This window comes from Sminthopsis crassicaudata, chromosome 6 (assembly GCF_048593235.1).
Source record: "Sminthopsis crassicaudata isolate SCR6 chromosome 6, ASM4859323v1, whole genome shotgun sequence".
Taxonomy (NCBI): domain Eukaryota; kingdom Metazoa; phylum Chordata; class Mammalia; order Dasyuromorphia; family Dasyuridae; genus Sminthopsis; species Sminthopsis crassicaudata.
In genome coordinates, this window is record NC_133622.1 from 237419245 (window position 1) to 237441811 (window position 22567).

General features: G+C 34.3%; 1 protein-coding gene across 1 annotated transcript; it reads right to left on the reverse strand.

Annotated features, from left to right (window-relative positions):
* Positions 1 to 3499: 3499 nt before the first annotated feature.
* LOC141547383 (vomeronasal type-1 receptor 1-like) lies at positions 3500 to 4396 on the reverse strand. Its single transcript, XM_074275827.1, has one exon. The coding sequence runs from the start codon at positions 4394 to 4396 to the stop codon at positions 3500 to 3502; it is 897 nt and encodes a 298-aa protein (XP_074131928.1).
* Positions 4397 to 22567: the final 18171 nt, after the last annotated feature.

Sequence of the window (22567 nt, forward strand, 5' to 3'; positions counted from 1 at the left end):
ATCTTTAAGAATTTTCTCAAATATCTCAAACAATCAAATTCTCTTCCCTCCCAGTGAAGCATCTTGGTGATTAAAAAATGGAGGCCAGTTGTGGAGAGTTTCTTTTCCCTACCTCCTCTAATCTGATTTTATTCATATTTGGTCCATCACATTCTCTTTCTTAACTCCAGTTCTCTTTTAAAATTTTGTTTATTTGAAAGTTAAATTCTAAATAAAAAAGCAAAATACAGAAAAGAAATAATACATTTCCATGTTCATAGCACAGCATGACATGATGCAAAATATGAAACAATAAATGCAATTTTGAAATAAATATGCAACAAATAGTTCATATTATGTTCAGATTTATTCAATTTTCCTTTGCTTACTTGTAAGTTTTATTTATTCGTGTAAATTTTTTGCATTCATCTATTTTCCCTTCCTTCTTTTCTCTACTTTCAGAAGAATTCAATTTAATGTAAACATGTTTATATATATATATATATTTGTATATATATATATATATATACTACATTTCTACATATATTCTGATATCTATAATATCAAATATATAATATATACATTCATATACATCAATATGAGGCGGTTCCATGCTTGTTTATCCTCTTTTTTTTTTGAAGTTGTGTCATAAAATCCTTCATAAATACAAGTCTTTTTTAATTTTCCTAAATCCACCAATTCATCATCATTTGCTATGACATAGCAATATTCCAAAACCATTCAATATAGTTTTTTTAATATTCTAAAGCAATATTGATCAATCATTTAGAGTTAATTCTCTGATTTTTCTTTTTTCATAAATCTAATTTTGCTTTAACTTTGTCTAAGATCAATGATCATTTACCCTTGCTTTTCTCCGAATAAACTATACTCTTAATCATTATTTTTCTTTGTTTGTGTCCCTTATTTCCTATCACTCCCAATTCCTCTCCTTTCCTTCTACCTTCAATCTTGATTTACTATATGTTATCTTTTCCCACTCACTTTTTCCCTTGTTCTTGAGCCAATTTCTGTTAATATACACACACCTGTCTACACTATTCCAATTACTGTTATTTTATTCTCTCTCCTTATTTATAAATTAAAAAAATATATACCTTTTAGATACATACATATACACACATACACACACACGATGTATTCTTCCTTCTTTTACCTATTCCTACTGGGAATAGAGAAGCCTTCCTCCCTTATCTAAATATCTATAGCATTTTTTCTAGCACCTCCTTCATATAACATAAGTATTTTTAGAAAAAAACTTTTTCCTAAATTGCTTTTTCGAAACACATCATATGTAAACCTCTCTTCAAGCTTACCTCCTTTCTAAGAAGCCATGTGTATGTTTGTCTGTATGAATGTTTGCATATATATATATCCTTATGTATGTGCATAAATATGTGTGCATATATGTATGCGTGTACTGAATATGGGAAATTGCTTTGATTTTCTATCTATTTTTTATAATTGGTCTTGTTTGTCTTAGTTCTCAGTTGAAGTGTGAAGGGATTAGAGTGGGTGAATAGGAACCTAGATTGTGGCCAATTAAAACAGAGAAAATGTTTTGTAAGTTCAAAGGGGTACATAAAGAATATGCCACAGTTTTATTTCATGAGTTTTATCTAGTTCCTGGATTGCTTCTTTTGGGAATAATCAGATTTTTGGGAAACCACACAATAATTGGGCTCTCTATTGTCATTTGCTTCTCACTAGGTTCTGAGACAGCAGGAAAATAAATTTTACTTTGTAATCTCCTATCTCATGTCAGTGTCTCCATACTCAGGAGAGATTTAACTGTGGTAATCATTTTTAGGTGATGAATGATGATTATTCCATGAGAGAGGGGGCCTTTCCCTGTACAATTATTTCCCATTGCAAGTTTGGGTTTTTACTTTTTTACTCTGAATCTTAAGCACTGAGTTTTTTGTTAATGTAAAATATCTAGCTTGATGATCTAAGGACTGTTACTAAAATATTTAAAACCATTATTTCCTATGATTAGAGACGCCAAAACTTTAGATTTTGTCAGGAAGTAATTTTTAAATCCATTGGATGACAATATAACAAGGAAAATATGCAGCAGATTTACTACTGAACCTCTCAGCCAGTCATTCTCTTGATTTGGAGGCTCCTTTCTAGCCAGGGAATATTAAGGAGATGGCCTCTCTCCTCACCAAGTAGAAAGAATGGGGTGTCTATCACAGATTCCTGGGTTGTCAGGAGTCACAGAGACAGAATCTTTGCCATGTGCACAGCAGAACAAAGAAGATTCAAAATGTGGAACAATATAATTTGAAGAAAGCTTATATAATAAACACTATGTATTATATTCAGAGGGGATCATCTTTTCTTTGCTACATTGTAGGTTTTTCTGCTCTTTGTACATTTTTTATTTTCTTCTTTTCTACAAGCTTTTCTATCCCCCAAGCATTCTACAATTGAGCAAAGATGTATTCATATATATATATATATATATATATATATATATATATATATATATATATATATATATATACACATACACTCATACGTCCATCTCTCTCTCTCTCTCTCTCTCTCTCTCTGTATATATATGTATATATATCTATCTATATATCTATCTATTTATATGGATGTGTACATATATATATATATATATATATAAAGAGAGAGAGAGAGAGAGAGGTACACATCCATATAAATAGATCCCTATATTCATAGACATAAATGCATTTGTAGACATTTCTGTAATGCCATTCTAAGCTTGTTTGTCATGTGTCTCTGAACATGATTAACATCATCCTTTGTAAATTCAACACTTTCCATATTTTTCTAAATCCACCAAGACATCATTTTGCTACAACTTAGCCTTATATTATCCAGCTATTTTAAGCAAGCTAAAACAATATCGGTCAATATAGTTGACCTATAGCACAATTTTTCTCTTTAGAATAAAACTGTTTTAGCTTTATTTGTGACTGAAATTAATCCTCACTTTTTGGTAATAAAATGTGCGGATCATTATTATGTTTGTTTGCATCTCTTATTTTCTTTCACTTCTGACTCTTCTGCTTTATTATTACCAGGGATTTTGCCTTGGTACTACTTTAACAATCTTCCCTCCAAGGTTCACTCCCTTTTTTTTCTCTAACTCCTACTCTGTTCCTCCTTCTTTATCCAATTTGCATAGTCTACAAACCTTATACCAATCCCATCTATGCCCTCCATCGTATTCCTTGCTCCTCTTATTTCTTTATGAATTTAAATACTTTTTATATTCTTTTGGATATATTTTGAAAATATATTCAATCTGCTCTAGTTGTCCAGAGGGCCACAATTCTGCTCCCAGTCTTGAATGTTTTTTTCATGCTCTACATTTTTTCTTAACTACTCTAGTTTGTGCAAGAAATCAGAAGAACTTGGAAATTTTTGAACTACTATGCCATCATCCCAGAATCCTCTGTACATATTCTATATGGATAGGCATTACATGATAATGGAGATTCAGTAACTTTTCAAATGCTTAACAAGCACAAGAATTGGGGACCTGCTTATTAATGCTGACCAGAATAAATGGGCTAACTGTTGGATAACAAAGAGCGAGTAGCGCTGAGGTATGTATCATCCACATGTTTATGGATTTAAAATACAACATACAGATTATACAAATGGGACTGAATGTATTAAACAAAACAAAGGTGGCCACTAGGAGCAGGATAGCTTTGGTTGCCCTCATTTCAGGGGATATTTTTGTGGAGGTGCTCTTACTATGTATGTGATTAAGATTTCTCCTGTGTCTGTATAGGATTAAGACCATATGGACACTAGAAGCAGTCATGAGACCTGCAAAGAAAGCATCATGGACAAATGTTATAATTTGAAATTTTATATGATTATTATTATACACATCTAGAGTTCCATACCCAGTCCTGCATCCATCTTTACTGACTGTGCTGTTCTTTGGAATATCATGGCGTAGAAATATATGCATATGGAATATTAGATGGAAGATCCAACATAGAACAATGCATCTAATGATGGTCTTTGGTGCTTTAATTTTCAGCTGTGCCCACATGGACTTGTTGGGACTAATAGTAATGGCCTGGAAGACATTCGAGAGGCAGGTGCTGTTTAAGGAGAGACCCCGGCTTAGCCTCTGCATATATGTAATGATTTTAATCCCAGTCCTGTCCAGGACACATTTTACCTTCCAAAGCCTTGTTATGGTAGGTATTCCCCCAAAGAGAAGTACCATGGCATTGGAAAAGGCTAACTGGATGATAATTACATTTTTAGGTCTTACTGTATGAGCAGTCAGGAAATTAAAGCTGTTTAGGATGAAGAGTTTTAAGTTCCCCAGGAATCCAATTCCGGTTAGTTGCAGGTATACTATCCCCAGAATTTCATGCAAGGTCAGCATTCTTTACCTCATGAAGATGACTTGCTGCCAAACTCAAGGCGACCTATGGGTAAAAATATGAAAATATGCTTGTGACATACTGTGATTTTCCCACACAACTTCCATGATTTCCAGTATGAATATGCAGAATGAATTATTTCCAGAGAGCTAAGATTTACCCAAAGAATCATGAACAGCAAGAAGGAGAATAAGAATCTCAACCCTTGCTGTCCAACTCTGAAGTCTTTTTTCCAGCTTAATTTGATGTTGCTTAGATAATATTGTTGTTCCTGGAGGGCAGAGCACTTCTTCAGCATCATATGGAGAGGATTATTTTTAACAAATGAAGGAACTAAATAAGATGTATTATTAAACTCAACCAGGATCGGGGACCATGCGGAAGTAGGGGAAAATCCTTTGGGATCACCTTATTTAGGTGGCAGAAACGAGGATGCAAAGAACTCTGTTTGCACATCAGTGCTGATTTCTGAAATGGCAGACTCTGCATCTGAGAACAGGGACAGGAGAGCCCGTATTCTCAATAAGTGGTATTTGCATCATTTTATTTTGTCCCATTTTTTCAATAGAGAGAAACATTAAGGAAAGTTAATGGATCAGGACAGGGAAAAGGTGAGAACAGGAGCCAGGGGTCTTTATTGTCGTAGTGCTTTCCCAATCCAGTGAGAAATTGCTGATTCTCAACATGCCAGGTTAAGTCATTAGACAGGAGGCAATTCCTGTGCTCATTAACAGATCTAGGCTTATATGCCAAACATGCTATTTCTCAAGACAGTGACAGACTAAGTAAAACTATCTCCTTCCCATCTTCTTCCAATGTAACCAATACCTGCCATATATGTGCTTACAGATACTTTTTGGACAAAAAATTTCAGCATCAGAATTTCTTGTCTATTAATTTCATACCGATCTATACCTTTGACTGAGTTAAGGTTAATGGTTCTTAAACAATTGTCACAACCCCATTTGGGGCCTGGTTATTGAATGTGGGTGTCATGAAATTATGAATTGCTATCAGTAACTGTTGGATTTTATACTTAATTTTTATATCTCCATATATTAATTAGCATTAAAATTTCTCAGGTGAAAGGCTAAAAGTGGGAAACGTTTAAGAATCCCTGCCTGAAGTGAAGCCCAGAGCAGGAAGAGTTGAGAAATATTCAGGCGGAACTGGAGCAGATTCAATTCCAGTTGTAGATGGCATTTGATGCCTTATTCCTTTTCCTTGTGATGGGAAGTGTTATTTTTTGGATTACTGCATAAAGATACAGGAATATTAGTATGATTTTCCTTGAATCATTCAGTGTTTTACAATTTTCCTTATAACTGTGTCCTGGCTTGCCCAGATTCCTTCAGATCTTAGCCAAAGTCTTATCTTTTTGAAGATGTTTCTGCTTGGTAGCCATTATCTAAACATTTTCTCTTTTATGTATATATTATGCCTTCTTCTCTATCCTTACCTCTCTCTATTTTCTCTGTTTCTTTCTGCCTTTCTCACTATGTGTCTCTTGCCTGCGTTTGCCGTTTTTTGCATGTTGGGGATCCCCGTAGTCTTTGAACTTCTTGAAGCAGGCAGTGATTTTGCCTTTCTTTACCTCCTCTCACTCATCATTGGGACAGGATCATTGCTACTTTGCTTTTGAGTGGCTGACTTTCACTTAGCTCATGCAGTAAGATCTTATGCAAGGCTCTAAGCATCTAATTATTGATTCTTTCCTGTTATAGAGATCTCTATCTCAGGTACTAAGGCACAGTCACTTACCAGGTCAGTCTCTGTCAATACAGCAGAAAGTAGAACAGCAGCAATCTGTGTTGAAGCAGGAAAATATGTCTGTATGACTGTGTGGCTCATATATAGGGGATGGTCAGGGATGCAGTTATTGTGCTGGATGTGTCTGAGCTCATCTCCCCATTAGGGCTGCAATTATCATGTCATCTGCAGAGAAATGGTACTATTTGCCTGGGTTAACTGGGACCCAATTATTAGAAAATGAACTTTTATCCCAAGTGTTTACATTATCTAGAGTGTTGATTTCTTAAAGTCTCTAGTGTAGCATCCATGAGCGAAGCAATGAAGATCTGTCAAGTGACTTGCAGGAAGATGCAATGAAAACAAGTGAGCCAGACAGAGCACTGTGCACCTAGTTCATGTTCAGCTTTGGTTATAGATGAGTCTCTCTTGTATAATTGATACCATTGGGTCTGTCTTTGAGGACTGTCCCAATAAGCTCCCTATTTTGTATTCTGACAAAGTGAAAAGAAATTAAAAGTCTAGTGCAACCCCAGAAAAAATGAGGGCTAATTCCACATTAGGAACGGATGATCACCTCTGGTCATGGCTACCTCAACTTCTACCTCTTACAGAAAAGGAGGATTAAAGCTTGGAATAAAACTCATGCAATATCCTGTGATTTGCTTTGTTGGGCCAGAACATCACACTTCTTTTCCCAACTTCTTTCCCTATGTAAGCAGACTTGAACTTCTACATATTTTCCCCCTCTTGTCTGTTCTTATTGGGAAAGAAGTTTGGAAAAGAAGTGTGATGTTCTTACCCACCTCCTCAATTCACAGGGGATTTCATGAGATTTGTTCCAAGTGTTGTTGCTCCTTTTCTGTAGGGGATAGAAGAACTAACTTCTTAATTGTAGAATTTCTTTAATTACCAATGGCTATTTTTCTTCCCCACCTCACCACGTAATGAGCCTGACCTTCATTTTGGAATGATAAATAAGTGCTTGTCTTTCATGGACAAGAACAGTGACATTCCTTGCTGATATAAGTTTCTCATATGCTATTTCTCCTTGCCTCATATTCCTCCTCAATCAAATATATTCAGCCGTACTATGTACCAGACATTGGGTTCATATATTGTGATAACAAACGAAAAGAAAAGGACAATTCCTATTCTCAAATATTTTCCATTTTTTTGGTAATGTATGAGAGTTTATATATATATATATATGTATATATATATATATATATATATATTTACATTTGTTTGTATATATGTATATATAAAACAATTACAAAATACTTGTCTGTTTTGTTTTTTTTTTAATTTTTTATTTTAAACACATTGCTTCATTTATCATGTTGGAAAGAAAAAATTAGACCAATATGGAAGAAAACCATGAAAGATATAAAAACCAAAACAAAACAACAACAAAAAAAAACAGAAGAAAGAATTGAACAATAGTTTGTGCTGATTTACATTCATGTTCCGTATTTCTTTTTCTGGGTTTAGATGGCATTTTCTGAATTGCTTTGAATCATTGAACTACTGAGAACACCCACATTTTTCATAGTGGATCTTTGCACATTCTTTTTTTTTTTTTTTTAATTTTTTTTATTATATATATATATATATATATATATTTTATAATATTATCCCTTGTATTCATTTTTCCAAATTACCCCCCCTCCCTGTATTCCCTCCCCCCGACGACAGGCAATACCATACATTTTACATGTGTTACAATATAGTCTAAGTACAATACATGTGTGTGAATATCATTTTCTTGTTGCACAATAAACATTAGAATCCGAAGGTACATGCAACCTGGGCATACAGATATTAGTGCTAACAATTTACATTCCCCTCCCAGTGTTTCTTCTCTGGGTGTATCTACCTCTGTCCATCATTGATCAATTGGAAGTGAGTTGGATCTTCTTTATGTTGAAGATTTCCACTTCCATCAGAATACATCCTCATACAGTATCGTTGTTGAAGTATACAGTGATCTTCTGGTTCTGCTCATTTCACTCAGCATCAGTTGATTTAAGTCTCTCCAACCCTCTCTGTATTCCTCGGATCTTTGCACATTCTTGAGGTTGTTGCATATAATGTACTCTTGGTTCTGCTTGTTTCACTCAGTATTAGTTTGTGTAAATCCTTCTAGGCTTTCTAACATTAGCTTGTTCATCACTTTGTATAGAATAATAATATTTCATTACTTATATGTATTATAAGTTTCCCAGTGATTTCTGAATGGATAAGTTTCTACTCATTTTCTGATCCTTTGCTACCAAAAAAAACCCCCCAAAAACAAAACAACAACAACAACAACAGCAAAACAAACAAACAAAAAAACAAAAAACAAAGAGCTGCTACAAACATTTTTGCATGTGTGGGTCCTCTCCTCTCCTGTATGATTTCCTTGGAGTACTTATCTAATAATGGAACTACAGAGTGAAAGGGTATGCCCATTGTTATATCCCTTTGGGCATAGTTCCAAATTGCTCTCCAAAATGTTGAATCACTTCATAACTCCACCAAGAATTCATTAGTGATCCAGTTTTCCTATATCCCCTCCAACACTTACCATTATCTTTTTCTGTTATGAAGTGTGAGGATATACTTTGGAGTTGTTTTCCTTTGCATTTTAGAAAAAAATTAATAAATTAATACTGGTTTAGAGCATGTTTTTCATACAAGTATAAAGGGCTTTAATTTTGTCATTTAAAAATTGTCTGTTCATATCCTCTGACCATTTGTCCATTGTGGAATGACTTTTGTTCTGAAAAATTTTGAAAAAAATTATCCCGTTTCACAAACACTAGCTATTAAATATTTTCCCCAGCTCTTTAGTTACCTTTTAATTTTGTTTCTGTTCAGTTTTGTATGTGCATTTTGTTAATATAATATAATCAAAGTTGTCCATTTTGTCTTTAATAATGTCTTCTATTTCTTAATTGTTCATGAACTTGGCCCTTCTTCAAAGATATAATATGTAGATTAGAACAAAAGGCTTGACAATTGTCAGTGTTTAAAATTACACATGTATATATCTGATAAGTAAAACTATTAATAAAAATTTAAAAAAATAAAATAAAAAAATTGCTTTGGCTGTATGCCATATTTTTTGGTATGTTGTCTTGTTATTGTCATTGTTTTGGATGAAATTAAGGATTGTTTTTGTGATTTGTTTTGTAACCCATCATAATTTAGAATTAAATTATTTAATTTCCAATTGGTTTTTAGTCTACCTTTCTCTTCCCCTTTATTGAATATAATTTTTATTGTATTGTGGTCTGAAAAGCAAACATTTTCTATTTCTTTTTGAGGTTTATATGTCCTAATACACGGGGCATCATGGACCTAAGATATGGTCCATTTTTTGTAGGTGCCATATAGTGCCAAGAAAAAACTTTAATTCCTTTTGTGACTCTATTCAATTTTCTCTTTAGGTCAATCCTATCTAGATCTTCTAGCACCCTATTAATGTGCCTGATTTCTTTCTTCTTGTTTATTTTGTGGTTAGATTTGTATGATTCTGAGAGGGGAAGTTTGAGGTTTCCCAGAAATATAATTTTATTGTCTATTTCTCCATGTAATATCTTCTCTAGATATCTGAATGCTTTACAAATTGGTGCATATACATTTAATATCATTAATTCTTCATTTTTTCATGAATCCTATATCAAGATGTACTTTCCTTTCTTATCATTTTAGTTATTTCTATTTTTGTTTTTTCTTTATCTGAGATCAGAGTTCTAGTGCTGCTTTTTTTATTTCTGTTGAAGTACAATAATAAATTATATTTCTTCCTTTTATCTTTACTCTGTATCTCTCTGTCAAATGGGTTTCTTCCAATGTGTTTTTTGTAAACTTGTTCTAGAATTCTCTTTTTTAATCCACTCTAGTGTGTCTTCAGTTTTCTATGAAAGTTAATCCCATTCACATTCACAGTTGTGATTACTGGCTCTGTATTTCCCTTCATCCTATTTTTGCCTGTCTATATAGCGTTTTTCTTTCTTTTGACCCTGTCCTTAGTAGCATTTTTTGAACCATCACATCTCTCCCTTATTTCCTATCACCCCCCCCAATTTTTTTTTGTGTGTGTTTTATCTAATCCCACCTTGTATTTTTTCTTCTATTACTCTCCTTTTTTCCTTTTTTAATTTTTTTTTTACTATTGCTTCTACCCTCTTTTCAATGAAATCTCCTTTTCTTCCTTCTTTCTCCTCCTTCTTTATAGGGTTAGATAAATTTCTATATCCAAGTGAATGTTTGTTATTCCCTCTTACAACCAAAAGTGATGAGATCAAGTTTCAGGCAATGCTCATCCTTTCCTTCTTTTCCATTGATTGTAATAGGTCTTTTGTGCTCCCTCATGTGATCAAATTTGTCCCATTACACCTCCCCTGTCCTCTTTTAGTACAGACTTTTTCCATTATTTAATATCTTTCTTTGATGTTGTCACATCAGAGTCCATTCAGAACTATACCTTCTGTCCATGTGAGGCCCCCCACTGTCTGCTCTAGGAATAGATACAAATCTCAAGAGTTACAGATCCCATTTTCTGACCTAGGGATGTGAATAGTTTAACATTTAAATTATTAACATATATATATGTGTGTGTGTGTGTGTGTGTGTATGTGTATATGTGTGTGTGTGTTTGTGTGGTTGTGTGCTTAGAGCTTAACTATTTCCCGAAAGCTCAGAAATAATTGTGGAATTGGAGTTATGAAAAGATATTTCAAATATGTATTAACTCATTTTATTTTATTTTCAATTTATTAATTAAATGTAGAGATAGTTTTCTTTTTTTTCTTTTTTAATGTTTTAATTTATATAGCTTTTTATTTACAAAATTTATGCATGAGTAATTTTTTTTCATCATTGACATTTACCAGAAACCTTTTGTTTCAATTTTTTCCCTACTTCCTACTACCCTTTCCCTCAGATGGCAAGTGGACCCATACATGTTAAATATGTTAAAGTATATTTTAAATCAATATATGTATACATGTCCATACACTTATTTTGCTGTACAAGAAGAATCAAACTTTGAAATAATGTATAATTAACCTGTAAAGGAAATCAAAAACTCAAGCAGACAAAAAGAGAGGGATTGGAAATGCTATGTAGTGGTTCACACTCATTTCCCAGAGTTTTGTTGCTGGATATAGCTGGTTCTGTTCTTTATTGATCAAATGGAAATGATTTGGTTCATCTCATTGTTGAAGATGGCCACGTCCATCAGAACGGATCATCTTATAGTATTGTTGTTAAAGTTTATAATGATGTCCTGGTCCTGCACATTTATATATTTAGATAACTTAGTTGGATATATAAATTTATTCCCTCTTAAAATTAAAAGTGATGAGATCAAGCTTCAGACAATGCTCATCCCCTTCTTTTCTAATGGTTCAAATAGGTCTTTTGTGCCTCTTCATGTGATCTAATTTGTCCCATTACACCTCCCATGTCCTCTTTTAGTACAGACCTTTTATAATATCTTTCTTTGATGTTGTCACACCAGAGTACATTCAGAATTATACCTTCTGTACCTGTGATGTCCACCACTGTCTGCTCCAGGAATAAATACAGTTCTCAAGATTTATAGATATTATTTTCTTACCTAGGGATGTAAATAGTTTAACCTTTAAATTATTGAGAAATATATATATATGCATATATAAATTATGTGTATGTATGTTTGTATGCTGTGTGTGGTTAGTGCTTATCATTACCCTAAATCTTAGAAATCATTCTGGAACAGGAGATGTGGAGAGATACACCAAATATGTACTAACAATTTTTTTTTTAATTTTCAATTTTCCAAATACATGTAGAGAAAGTTTTTAACATTCATTTTTAGAAGATTTGGAGTTCCATTTTTTTTCTCCTTTCCCCCTTCCCAAGAGAGCAAATAATTTTTACAGGTTTGTATATGTATAATCATTTTCAAGATATTTCCATGGGAAATAAAATCAGAACAAAAGAGAAAAAATTATGAGAAACAAAACAAAAGAAAAACACATTAAAATAGGATACTTCAATCCTTATTCAGTCTTCATAGTTCTTTTTCTGCAGATGGAATTTTCCATCCAAAATCTTTTTTGCAAGCATCTTGGATTATTCTATTGCTGAGAAGAGCCAGTTCCATAACAGTTCTTCATCACTCAGTGTTTCTTTTGCTGTGTTCAAAGTTTTCAGGATTCTGCGGGTTTTATTAAGCATCATTTCCTCTAAATCTTTCCAAGCTTTTCTGAAATCATCCTAATCACCATTTCTTATAAAATAATAGCTTTCCATTACCTTTATCTATCATCATTTATTCAGCCATTCCCCAATTGATGGGTGCCACATGCTGTGTTTCTGTCCTCTCTTTTTACATCTCTTTCCTTTTTTATTATAGCCTTTTATTTTCAAAATATATGCATGGATAATTTTCAACATTCACATCTACAAAACATTGAGTTCAAATATTTTCCCTCTTTCCTCTCTCTCCTGAGTTGTCAAGTGATCCAATATATGTTAAAAATGGACAATTTTTCTACACATATTTCCACAAATATGAAAGAAAAATCAGATCCAAAAGGAAAAAAAATGATAGCTCATTTTCTTAAATGGGGTTGAATATCTTCAGCTATTTAAAAACCTTAATCAGAATGAGAGTTTGGCTGGGACTCAGTACATGTGAAATAAAACACTTTTCTGCAACTTCCAGGGAGAGATCCTTGAACAATCGACTACACACAGGATGGCTAATTTCACTTTGGCAAAAATCATGATTACTCAAATCACTATTGATCAGAGAAATGCAAATTAAGACAACTCTGAGATATCATTACACACCTGTCAGATTGGCTAAGATGACAGGAACAAATAATGATGAATGTTGGAGGGGCTGTGGGAAAACTGGGACACTGATGCATTGTTGGTGGAGCTGTGAAAGAATCCAATCATTCTGGAGAGCAATCTGGAATTATGCCCAAAAAGTTATCAAAATGGGTATACCTTTTGACCCAGCAGTGCTACTCTTGGGCTTATATCCCAAAGAAATACTAAAGAGCGGAAAGGGACCTGTATGTGCCAAAATGTTTGTGGCAGCCCTTTTCATAGTGGCTAGAAGCTGGAAGATGAATGGATGCCCATCAATTGGAGAATGGTTGGGTAAATTATGGCATATGAATGTTATGGATTATTGTTCTGTAAGAAATGACCAACAGGAGGAATACAGAGAGGCTTGGAGAGACTTACATCAACTGATGCTAAGTGAAACGAGCAGAAGTAGGGGATCATTATACACTTCAAAAATGATACTGTATGAGGATGTATTCTGATGGAAGTGGATATCTTCAACATAGAGAATAGCTAATCCAATTCCAATTGATCAATGATGAACAGAATCAGCTACATCCAGAAAAGGAACACTGGGAAATGAATGTAAACTGTGAGCATTGTTTTTTTTTTTTTTTTTTTTTTTTTTTGTTTTGTTTTGTTTTGTTTTGTTTCTCTTCCCAGTTTATTTTTATCTTGCAAATACAATCCTTCCTTTGCAACAACAAAAACAACAAATTTCGGTTCTGCACATATATATTGTACCTAGGATATACTATAAGATATTTAATATGTATGGGAATGCCTGCCATCTAGGGGAAGGGGTGGAGGGAAGGAGGGAAAAAACTCGGAACAAAAGGGAGTACAAAGGATAATGTAAAAAAATTACCTATGCATATGTACTGTCAAAGAAAATGTTTTAAATATAAAAATTAATAAAAATATCATGATTACTTCCGATTGCCATTTTGATCACATGGCTTTGCCCAATATTTAGGTTGGGTATCTTTCTTTAGACAAGTGAACTGGGCATTCCAAGCATTTTTTTCTGAGATGTTCAGAATTCTTACAACCTTCATACACTATTGCATGGCCATCTTTTCTTCACCTGTGAAAATACACAACCTTTGAAGACATAGCAACATTGAGTTTTGGGAACATATCACTTTGTTCAAGAACTATGCTTACAAAGGGAGGAGACGTTTGTGATTTCTGATTATCTCAGCAGTATGTATACATTTATTCTCTGCTTCTTAGAACTGTGAATTTGACCTCCATTACTCCTCCTCCATGTCTTCATCCATCCTTTTCCCCAAGTTTGCTTTCTGTATTTTCATGTGCTCATGAAAAGGACTGGATGAAATTGAGATACCATGATGACTGAGTTTAATGCAAAATTTTAATCTGTTATCTCAGCTATTCCCTTCAAAATTAAAAGGGAAATATTTCATGCTTTCTGAATCCACTTACTCTTTCATTCTCACCAGTGCCTCTGACAAATCTTTAAGAATTTTCTGAAATGTTTCAAACAAGCAAATTCTCCTATCTTCCTAGTCAATCAAGCATGTTGGTGCTTTATAAATAGAGGCCATTTGTGGAGAGTGTCTTTTCCCTACCTCCTCTAATCCAATCTGATTTTATTCATACTTGGTCCATCATATTCTCTCTCTTCACTCCAGTTCTCTTTTAAAATTTTATTTATTTGAAAGTTAAATTCTAAATAAAAAAGAAAAATACAGAAAAATCAATACATTTTCATGGGCATAGAAGAATATAAGAGAAGATTCAGAATATGAAACAATAAGTTTCATTTTGAAGGAAATATGTAACAAATACTTTATGTTATGTTCAGATTTATTCATTTTTCCTTTGCTTCCTTGTAAGTTTTCTTTGTTCTCTGCTGTGCACCTTTTGAATTGCTCTATTTTCCATTCCTTTTTTGCCCTGCCTTCAGAAGACTTCAATGAAATGTAGACATGTTTATATATACATCTGCTACATACATACACACATATATAGATATCTATAATCATCACATATATAAGATATACATTCATATACATCAATATGAGGCAGTTCTATGCTTGTTTGTTCTCTCTTTTTAAAAGGTGGATCATATCATCCTTCATAAGTACAAGTCTTTGCATATTTTCCTAAATCTAACAATTCATCATCATTTCCTACATCACAGCTATGTCCCAAAACATACTAATATAGTTATTTTAAATACTCTAAAGCAACATTGAGCCATCATTTAATGTAGTTCTCTGATTTTTCTTTTTCATAAATCTATTTTTGCTTTAACTTTGAGATCAATGATCATTTACCCTTGTTTTTTCCTAATAAATTGTACTCTTAATCATTATTTTTGCGTTTGTTCCTCTCCCAATTCCTCTTCTTTTACCTTCTATCTTGATTTGTTATGTGTTATCTTATCCCACTCACCTTTTCCCACGGTCTTAATCCAATTTCTATTAATCTACACACCTATCTATACTATTTCAATCAGTGTTACTATATTCCCTCTCCTCCAGAAATTCATAAAAAAAAATTATGCCTTTTAGATACAAACACACACTTCTATACACACACAAGCACACAGAGACACACATGATGTATTCTGTCTTTAACCTATTCCTGCAGGGAATACCTTATCTATTTACTCATTAACATTTCTTTTAGCACCTCCTTCATATGAGATAAGTACTTTTAAAAAAAAAAACCTCTTTCCTAAATTGCTTTTTAGAAACACATCATATGTAAACCTCTCTTCAAGCTTAATTCCTTTCTAAGAAGACATGTGCATGATTGCCTATATGAATGTATGTATATATAGGTATACACATAATATGTTCATATGTATGTCCATAGACCTGTATGCATATATGTATGCGTGTAGCCAATATAGGGAAATTGCTTTGATTACCTATATATTTCTTATAATTGGTCTTGTTATTCTTAGTTCTAAGTTCAAGTATGAATGGATTGAAATGGGTGCATGGCAACCTAGACTGTGGCCAGTTGAAACAAAGAAAATTTTTTCTAAGTTCAAAAGTGGTACTAAATATATATAGAGAGGTACACATCCATATAAATAGATCCCTATATTCATAGACATAAATGCATTTGTAGACATTTCTGTCATGCCATTCTAAGCTTGTTTGTCCTGTCTCTCTGAACATGATTAACATCAACCTTTATAAATTCAACACTTTCCATATTTTTCTAAATCCACCAAGACATTATTTTGCTACAACTTAGCCTTATATTATCCAGCTATTTTAAGCAAGCTAAATCAATATCGGTCAATATAGTTGACCTATAGCACAATTTTTCTCTTTAGAATAAAACTGTTTTAGCTTTATTTGTGACTGAAATTAATCCTCACTTTTTGGTAATAATTTGTGCGGATCATTATTATGTTTGTTTGCAGCTCTTATTTTCTTTCACTGCTTACTCCTCTGCTTTATTATTACCAGCTATTTTGCCTTGTTACTACTTTAACAATCTTCCCTCCAAGGTTCACTCCCTTTTTGTTCTCTTACTTCTACTCTGTTCCTCTTCTTTATCCAATTTGCAAAGTCTACACACCTTATAACAATCCCATCTATGCCCTCCATCGTATTCCTTGCTCCTCTTATTTCTTTATAAATTTAAATAATTTTTATACTATTTTGGATATATTTTGAAAATATATTCAATCTGCTCTAGTTGTCCAGAGGGCCACAATTCTGCTCCCAGTCTTGAATGTTTTTTTCATGCTCTACATTTGTTCTTAACTACTCAAGTTTGTGCAAGAAATCAGAAGAACTTGGAAATTTTTGAACTACTATGCCATCATCCCAGAATCCTCTGTACATATTGTGTATGGATAAGGCATTACATGATAATGGAGATTCAGTAACTTTTCAAATGCTTAACAAGCACAAGAATTGGGGACCTGCTTACTAATGCTGACCAGAATAAATGGGCTGACTATTGGATAACAAAGAACGAGTAGCGCTGAGGTATGTGTCATCCACATGTTTATGGATTTAAAATACAACATACAGATTATACAAATGGGACTGAATGTATTAAACAAAACAAAGGTGGCCACTAGGAGCAGGATAGCTTTGGTTGCCCTCGTTTCAGGGGATAGTTTTGTGGAGGTGCTCTTACTATGTATGTGATTAAGATTTCTCCTGTGTCTATATAGGATTAAGACCATATGGACACTAGAAGCAGTCATGAGACCTGCAAAGAAAGTGTCATGGACAAATGTTATAATTTGAAATTTTATATGATTATTATTATACACATCTAGAGTTCTATACCCAGTCCTGCATCCATCTTTACTGACTGTGCTGTTCTTTGGAATATCACGGCGTAGAAATATATGCATATGGAATATCAGATGGAAGATCCAGCATAGAACAATGCATCTAATGATGGTCTTTGGTGCTTTAATTTTCAGCTGTGCCCACATGGATTTGTTGGGACTAATAGTAATGGCCTGGAAGACATTCGAGAGGCAGGTGCTGTTTAAGGAGAGACCCCGGCTTAGCCTTTGCATATATGTAATGATTTTAATCCCAGTCCTGTCCAGGACACATTTTAGTTTCCAAAGCCTTGTTATGGTAGGAATTCCCCCAAAGAGAAGTACCATGGCATTGGAAAAGGCTAACTGGATGATAATTACATTTTTAGCTCTTACTGTATGAGCAGTCAGGAAATTAAAGCTGTTTAGGATGAGGAGAGTTAAGTTCCCCAGGAATCCAATTCCGGTTAGTTGCAGGTAGGCTATCCCCAGAATGTCATCCAAGGTCAGCATTCTTTACCTCATGAAGATGACTTGCTGCCAAACTCAAGGCGACCTATGGATAAAAATATGAAAATATGCTTGTTAAATGCTGTGATTTTCCCAAAAAAATTCCATGATTTCCAGTATGAATATGCAGAATGAATTATTTCCAGAGAGCTAAGATTTACCCAAAGAATCATGAACAGCGGACTTCCGGCCAAGATGGCGGCGTGGAGGCAGACAGCTGCTTGAGCTCCTCGTTTTCTCTCAGAACTTACTTCATGACAAGCCTCTGACTTAATGCTTGACCCAGAAAGAAATCCACAAATTATCACCAAGAGAAGACATCCTTGAAAGTCGCCAGAAAAGGTCTGTGTTTATTCGGGGGAGGGTCAATCAGACTGGGCGCAGACTGAGGGCAGACAGCCAGAGCAAGACAGGCAGCTCACACAGCTCAGACCGGAGGGGGAGGGGTGTGATCTCTGCTGTTTCTACGAAAGGGCTTTTGCCCCAGTGTGGATGCTCCGTCTTGGCAGCAAGCCAGGAGCACTGGAGAGGGTGTAAACACCGGAGGTGAAGATTAAAACCCCAGAAAGCCAGCGTCTCTCAGAGCCCGGCCACCCCCAACCCCCACCTGGACTGACTCGGTGCGTTCTCAGAGCCTCAGAGCGCAGACTCAGTACAGTCATTGCTGTTCTGTTAGTGGCTCTCTGCTGCCCTGCCCCCAGTCTGTAGAGGAAGCCCATTAATAACATCCAGCCCTATCCCCCGCAAAACAGACCAATTGTTTCTCTTGTCAGTTTGTTTTCTTTGATTCCTACTCTGACAAAATGAACAAAAAATTCAAAAGGGCTCTAACCATTGACAGCTTCTGTGTGGAGAGGGAGCAGACTTCAAATGCTGAGGAGACTAGGAACAGAATGTCCCCAGATGTATCCCCTGGGAGGGATATAAGCTGCTCCTCAATACAAAAGAACCTCATAGAGGAAATCAAAAAGGCTCTCACAAGAGAGCTGGAAGAGAAATGGGAAAAGGAAAGGGAAGCTTGGCAAGAGAGCCTGGAGAAGTCATGCCATGCATTCAAAGACAGAATGGATAAAGAAATCAAATCATTGAGAAACAAGATTAGTGAGCTGGAAAAGGTAAACAACTCCAAGGAAAACAGGATTAGTGAGCTGGAAAAGGTAAACAACTCCAAGGAAAACAGGATTAGAGAGCTGGAAAAAGAAATCAGCTCTCTAAAAAATAAAATGGAAAAAAATTCCATAGAAGATAAAAACTCAATTGGACAATTACAAAGAGATATACAAAAAGTGAGTGAAGAAAATACATCATTGAAAATTAGACTGGAACAAGTAGAAATGAATGACTCAAGGAGAAACCAAGAGGGAGTCAAGCAAAACCAGAGAAATGAAACAATTGAAAAGACTGTCAAGTACCTTACCAGAAAGACAACAGACCTGGAAAACAGATCCAGGAGAGACAATTTGAGAATAATCGGACTCCCTGAAAAATGGGAGGAAAAAAAGAGCTTGGACACCATTTTCGAGGAAATTATCAAAGAGAACTGCCCAGACGTTTTGGAAACAGAGGGTAAAATAGACATTGAGAAAATTCATCGATCACCTACTGAAAGGGACCCTAAAATCAAAACGCCAAGAAATATAGTGGCCAAGTTCAAGAACCATCAGACAAAGGAAAAGATATTGGAAGCTGCTAGAAAAAAACAATTCAGATATGGAGGATCCACAATAAGGATAACACAGGATCTAGCAGCATCCACATTAAAAGAACGCAGGGCCTGGAACATGATATTCCGAAAGGCTAAGGAACTTGGTATGCAGCCAAGAATAACTTACCCAGCAAGAATGAGCATCGTTTTCCAGGGAAGAAGATGGACATTTAACGAAATAAATGAATTCCATCTATTTTTGATGAAAAAACCAGACCTACATAAGAGGTTTGATCTTCAAATACAGAACTCAAGAGACTTCTAAAAAAGGTAAAAAGAAATCTTGAGAACTATATTTCTGTCAAAAAAAATATGTAAAGAACGTATGTACAATTTGTCTTAGAAACTAGAGGTGGAAAGGAGATTATATCATAAAAAAGTATAAAGTGGTGGTACTACATCTCATTAAGAGGCAAAGGTAACCTATTATATCTGAGAGAAAGAAAGGAGGGAGATGAACATAGCGTGTATCAATAGACATATTCGATTTATGGTGAAACTTCTTCCACTTCATTGAAAAGTGAAAGGGAAGGAGTAAGCTAAGGGGAAGGGAATACAGTAATTTCTAGGAAAAGGGGTAAAATAAGGGGAGGATCTTTAAGGTGGGGGAGGGATCCACAAAAGGGAGGGCTGTGAAAAGCAAGTGGTGTTTACCAGTTTAATACTGGATAGGAGGGTAAAAGGGAAGGAAAGGGGAAAAGCATAAGCAGGGGTTAATAGGATGGCAAGCAATATAGAATTAGTCCTTCTAACCATAAATGTGAATGGGGCAAACTGCCTCATAAAGAGGAAGCAGTTAGCAGACTGGATTAAAAGTCAGAATCCTACTATATGTTGTTTACAGGAAACACACCTGAAACAGGATGAGACATTCAAACTAAAAGTAAAAGGGTGGAGCAGAATCTATTATGCTTCAGGCAAAACCAAAAAAGCAGGAGTAGCCATCCTCATCTCAGATCAAGCAAAAACAAAAATTGATCTAATTAAAAGAGATAAGGAAGGGCATTATATCCTGCTAAAGGGAAGCATCAATAGTGAAGCAGTATCAATATTAAACATGTATGCACCAAGTGGTGCAGCATCTAAATTCTTAAAAGAGAAATTAAGAGAGCTGCAAGAGGAAATAGATAGCAAAACTATAATAGCGGGAGATCTCAACCTTGCACTATCAGAATTAGATAAATCAAACCACAAAATAAATAAGAAAGAAGTCAAAGAGGTAAATAGAATACTAGAAAAGTTTGATATGATAGATCTTTGGCGAAAGCTAAATGGAGACAGAAAGGAATATACTTTCTTCTCAGCAGTTCATGGAACCTATACAAAAATTGATCATATACTAGGGCATAAAAACCTCAAAATCAAATGCAGTAAGGCAGAAATAGTAAATGCATCCTTTTCAGACCATAATGCAATCAAAATAACATTTAATAAAAAGCCAGGGGAAAATAGACCAAAAAATAATTGGAAAATAAATAATCTTATACTAAAGAATGATTGGGTAAAACAGCAAATCATAGACATAATTAATAACTTCACCCAAGAAAATGACAATAATGAGACATCATACCAAAATGTGTGGGATACAGCCAAAGCAGTAATTAGGGGAAGTTTTATATCTCTACAGGCCTACCTGCATAAAAGAGAGAAAGAGAGGGCCAACGAATTGGGTTTACAACTAAAATTGCTAGAAAAGGAACAAATTAAAAACCCCCAGACAAACACAAAACTTGAAATTCAAAAAATAAAAGGTGAGATTAATAAAATTGAAAGTAAAAAAACTATTGAATTAATTAATAAAACTAAGAGTTGGTTTTATGAAAAAACCAACAAAATAGACAAACCCTTAGTAAACCTGATTAAAAAAAGGAAAGAGAAAAAGCAAATTGATAGTCTTGAAAATGAAAAGGGTGAACTCACCACTAATGAAGAGGAAATTAGAACAATAGTTAGGAGCTACTTTGCTCAACTTTATGCCGATAAATTCGATAACTTAAATGAAATGGAAGAATACCTTCAAAAATATAGCTTGCCCAGATTAACAGAGGAAGAAGTAAGTAGTCTAAATAGTCCCATCTCAGAAAAAGAAATAGACCAAGCTATTAACCAAATTCCTAAGAAAAAGTCCCCAGGACCAGATGGATTTACAGGTGAATTCTACCAAACATTTAAAGAACAACTAACTCCAATGCTATGTAAACTATTTGAAAAAATAGGGATTGAAGGAGTCCTACCAAATTCCTTCTATGACACAGACATGGTACTGATACCTAAACCAGGTAGATCGAAAACTGAGAAAGAAAACTATAGACCAATTTCCTTAATGAATATTGATGCTAAAATCTTAAATAAGATATTAGCAAATAGACTTCAGAAAATCATCCCCAGGATAATACACTATGACCAAGTGGGATTTATACCAGGAATGCAGGGCTGGTTTAATATTAGGAAAACTATTAGTATAATTGACCATATTAATAATCAAATTAATAAAAACCATATGATCATCTCAATAGATGCAGAAAAGGCATTTGATAAAATCCAACATCCATTCCTACTAAAAACGCTTGAGAGTATAGGAATAAATGGACTATTCCTTAAAATAATAAGGAGCAGATATTTAAAACCTACAGTAAACATCATATGTAATGGTGATAAACTAAAACCTTTCCCTGTAAGATCAGGAGTGAAACAAGGTTGCCCACTATCACCATTACTATTCAATATAGTACTAGAAACTCTAGCCTTGGCAATAAGAGCCGAGAAAGAGATCCAAGGAATTAGAGTAGGAAATGAAGAAATCAAATTGTCACTTTTTGCAGATGACATGATGGTATACTTAGAGAACCCCAAAGACTCTGCTAAAAAGCTATTAGAAATAATTCAGAATTTTAGCAAAGTCGCAGGATACAAAATAAATCCACATAAATCCTCAGGATTTTTATACATTACCAACACAATCCAACAGCAAGAGATACAAAGAGAAATTCCATTCAAAATAACAGTCGATAGTATCAAATATTTGGGAATATATCTACCAAAGGAGAGTCAGGAATTATATGAGCAAAATTACAAAATACTTGCCACAAA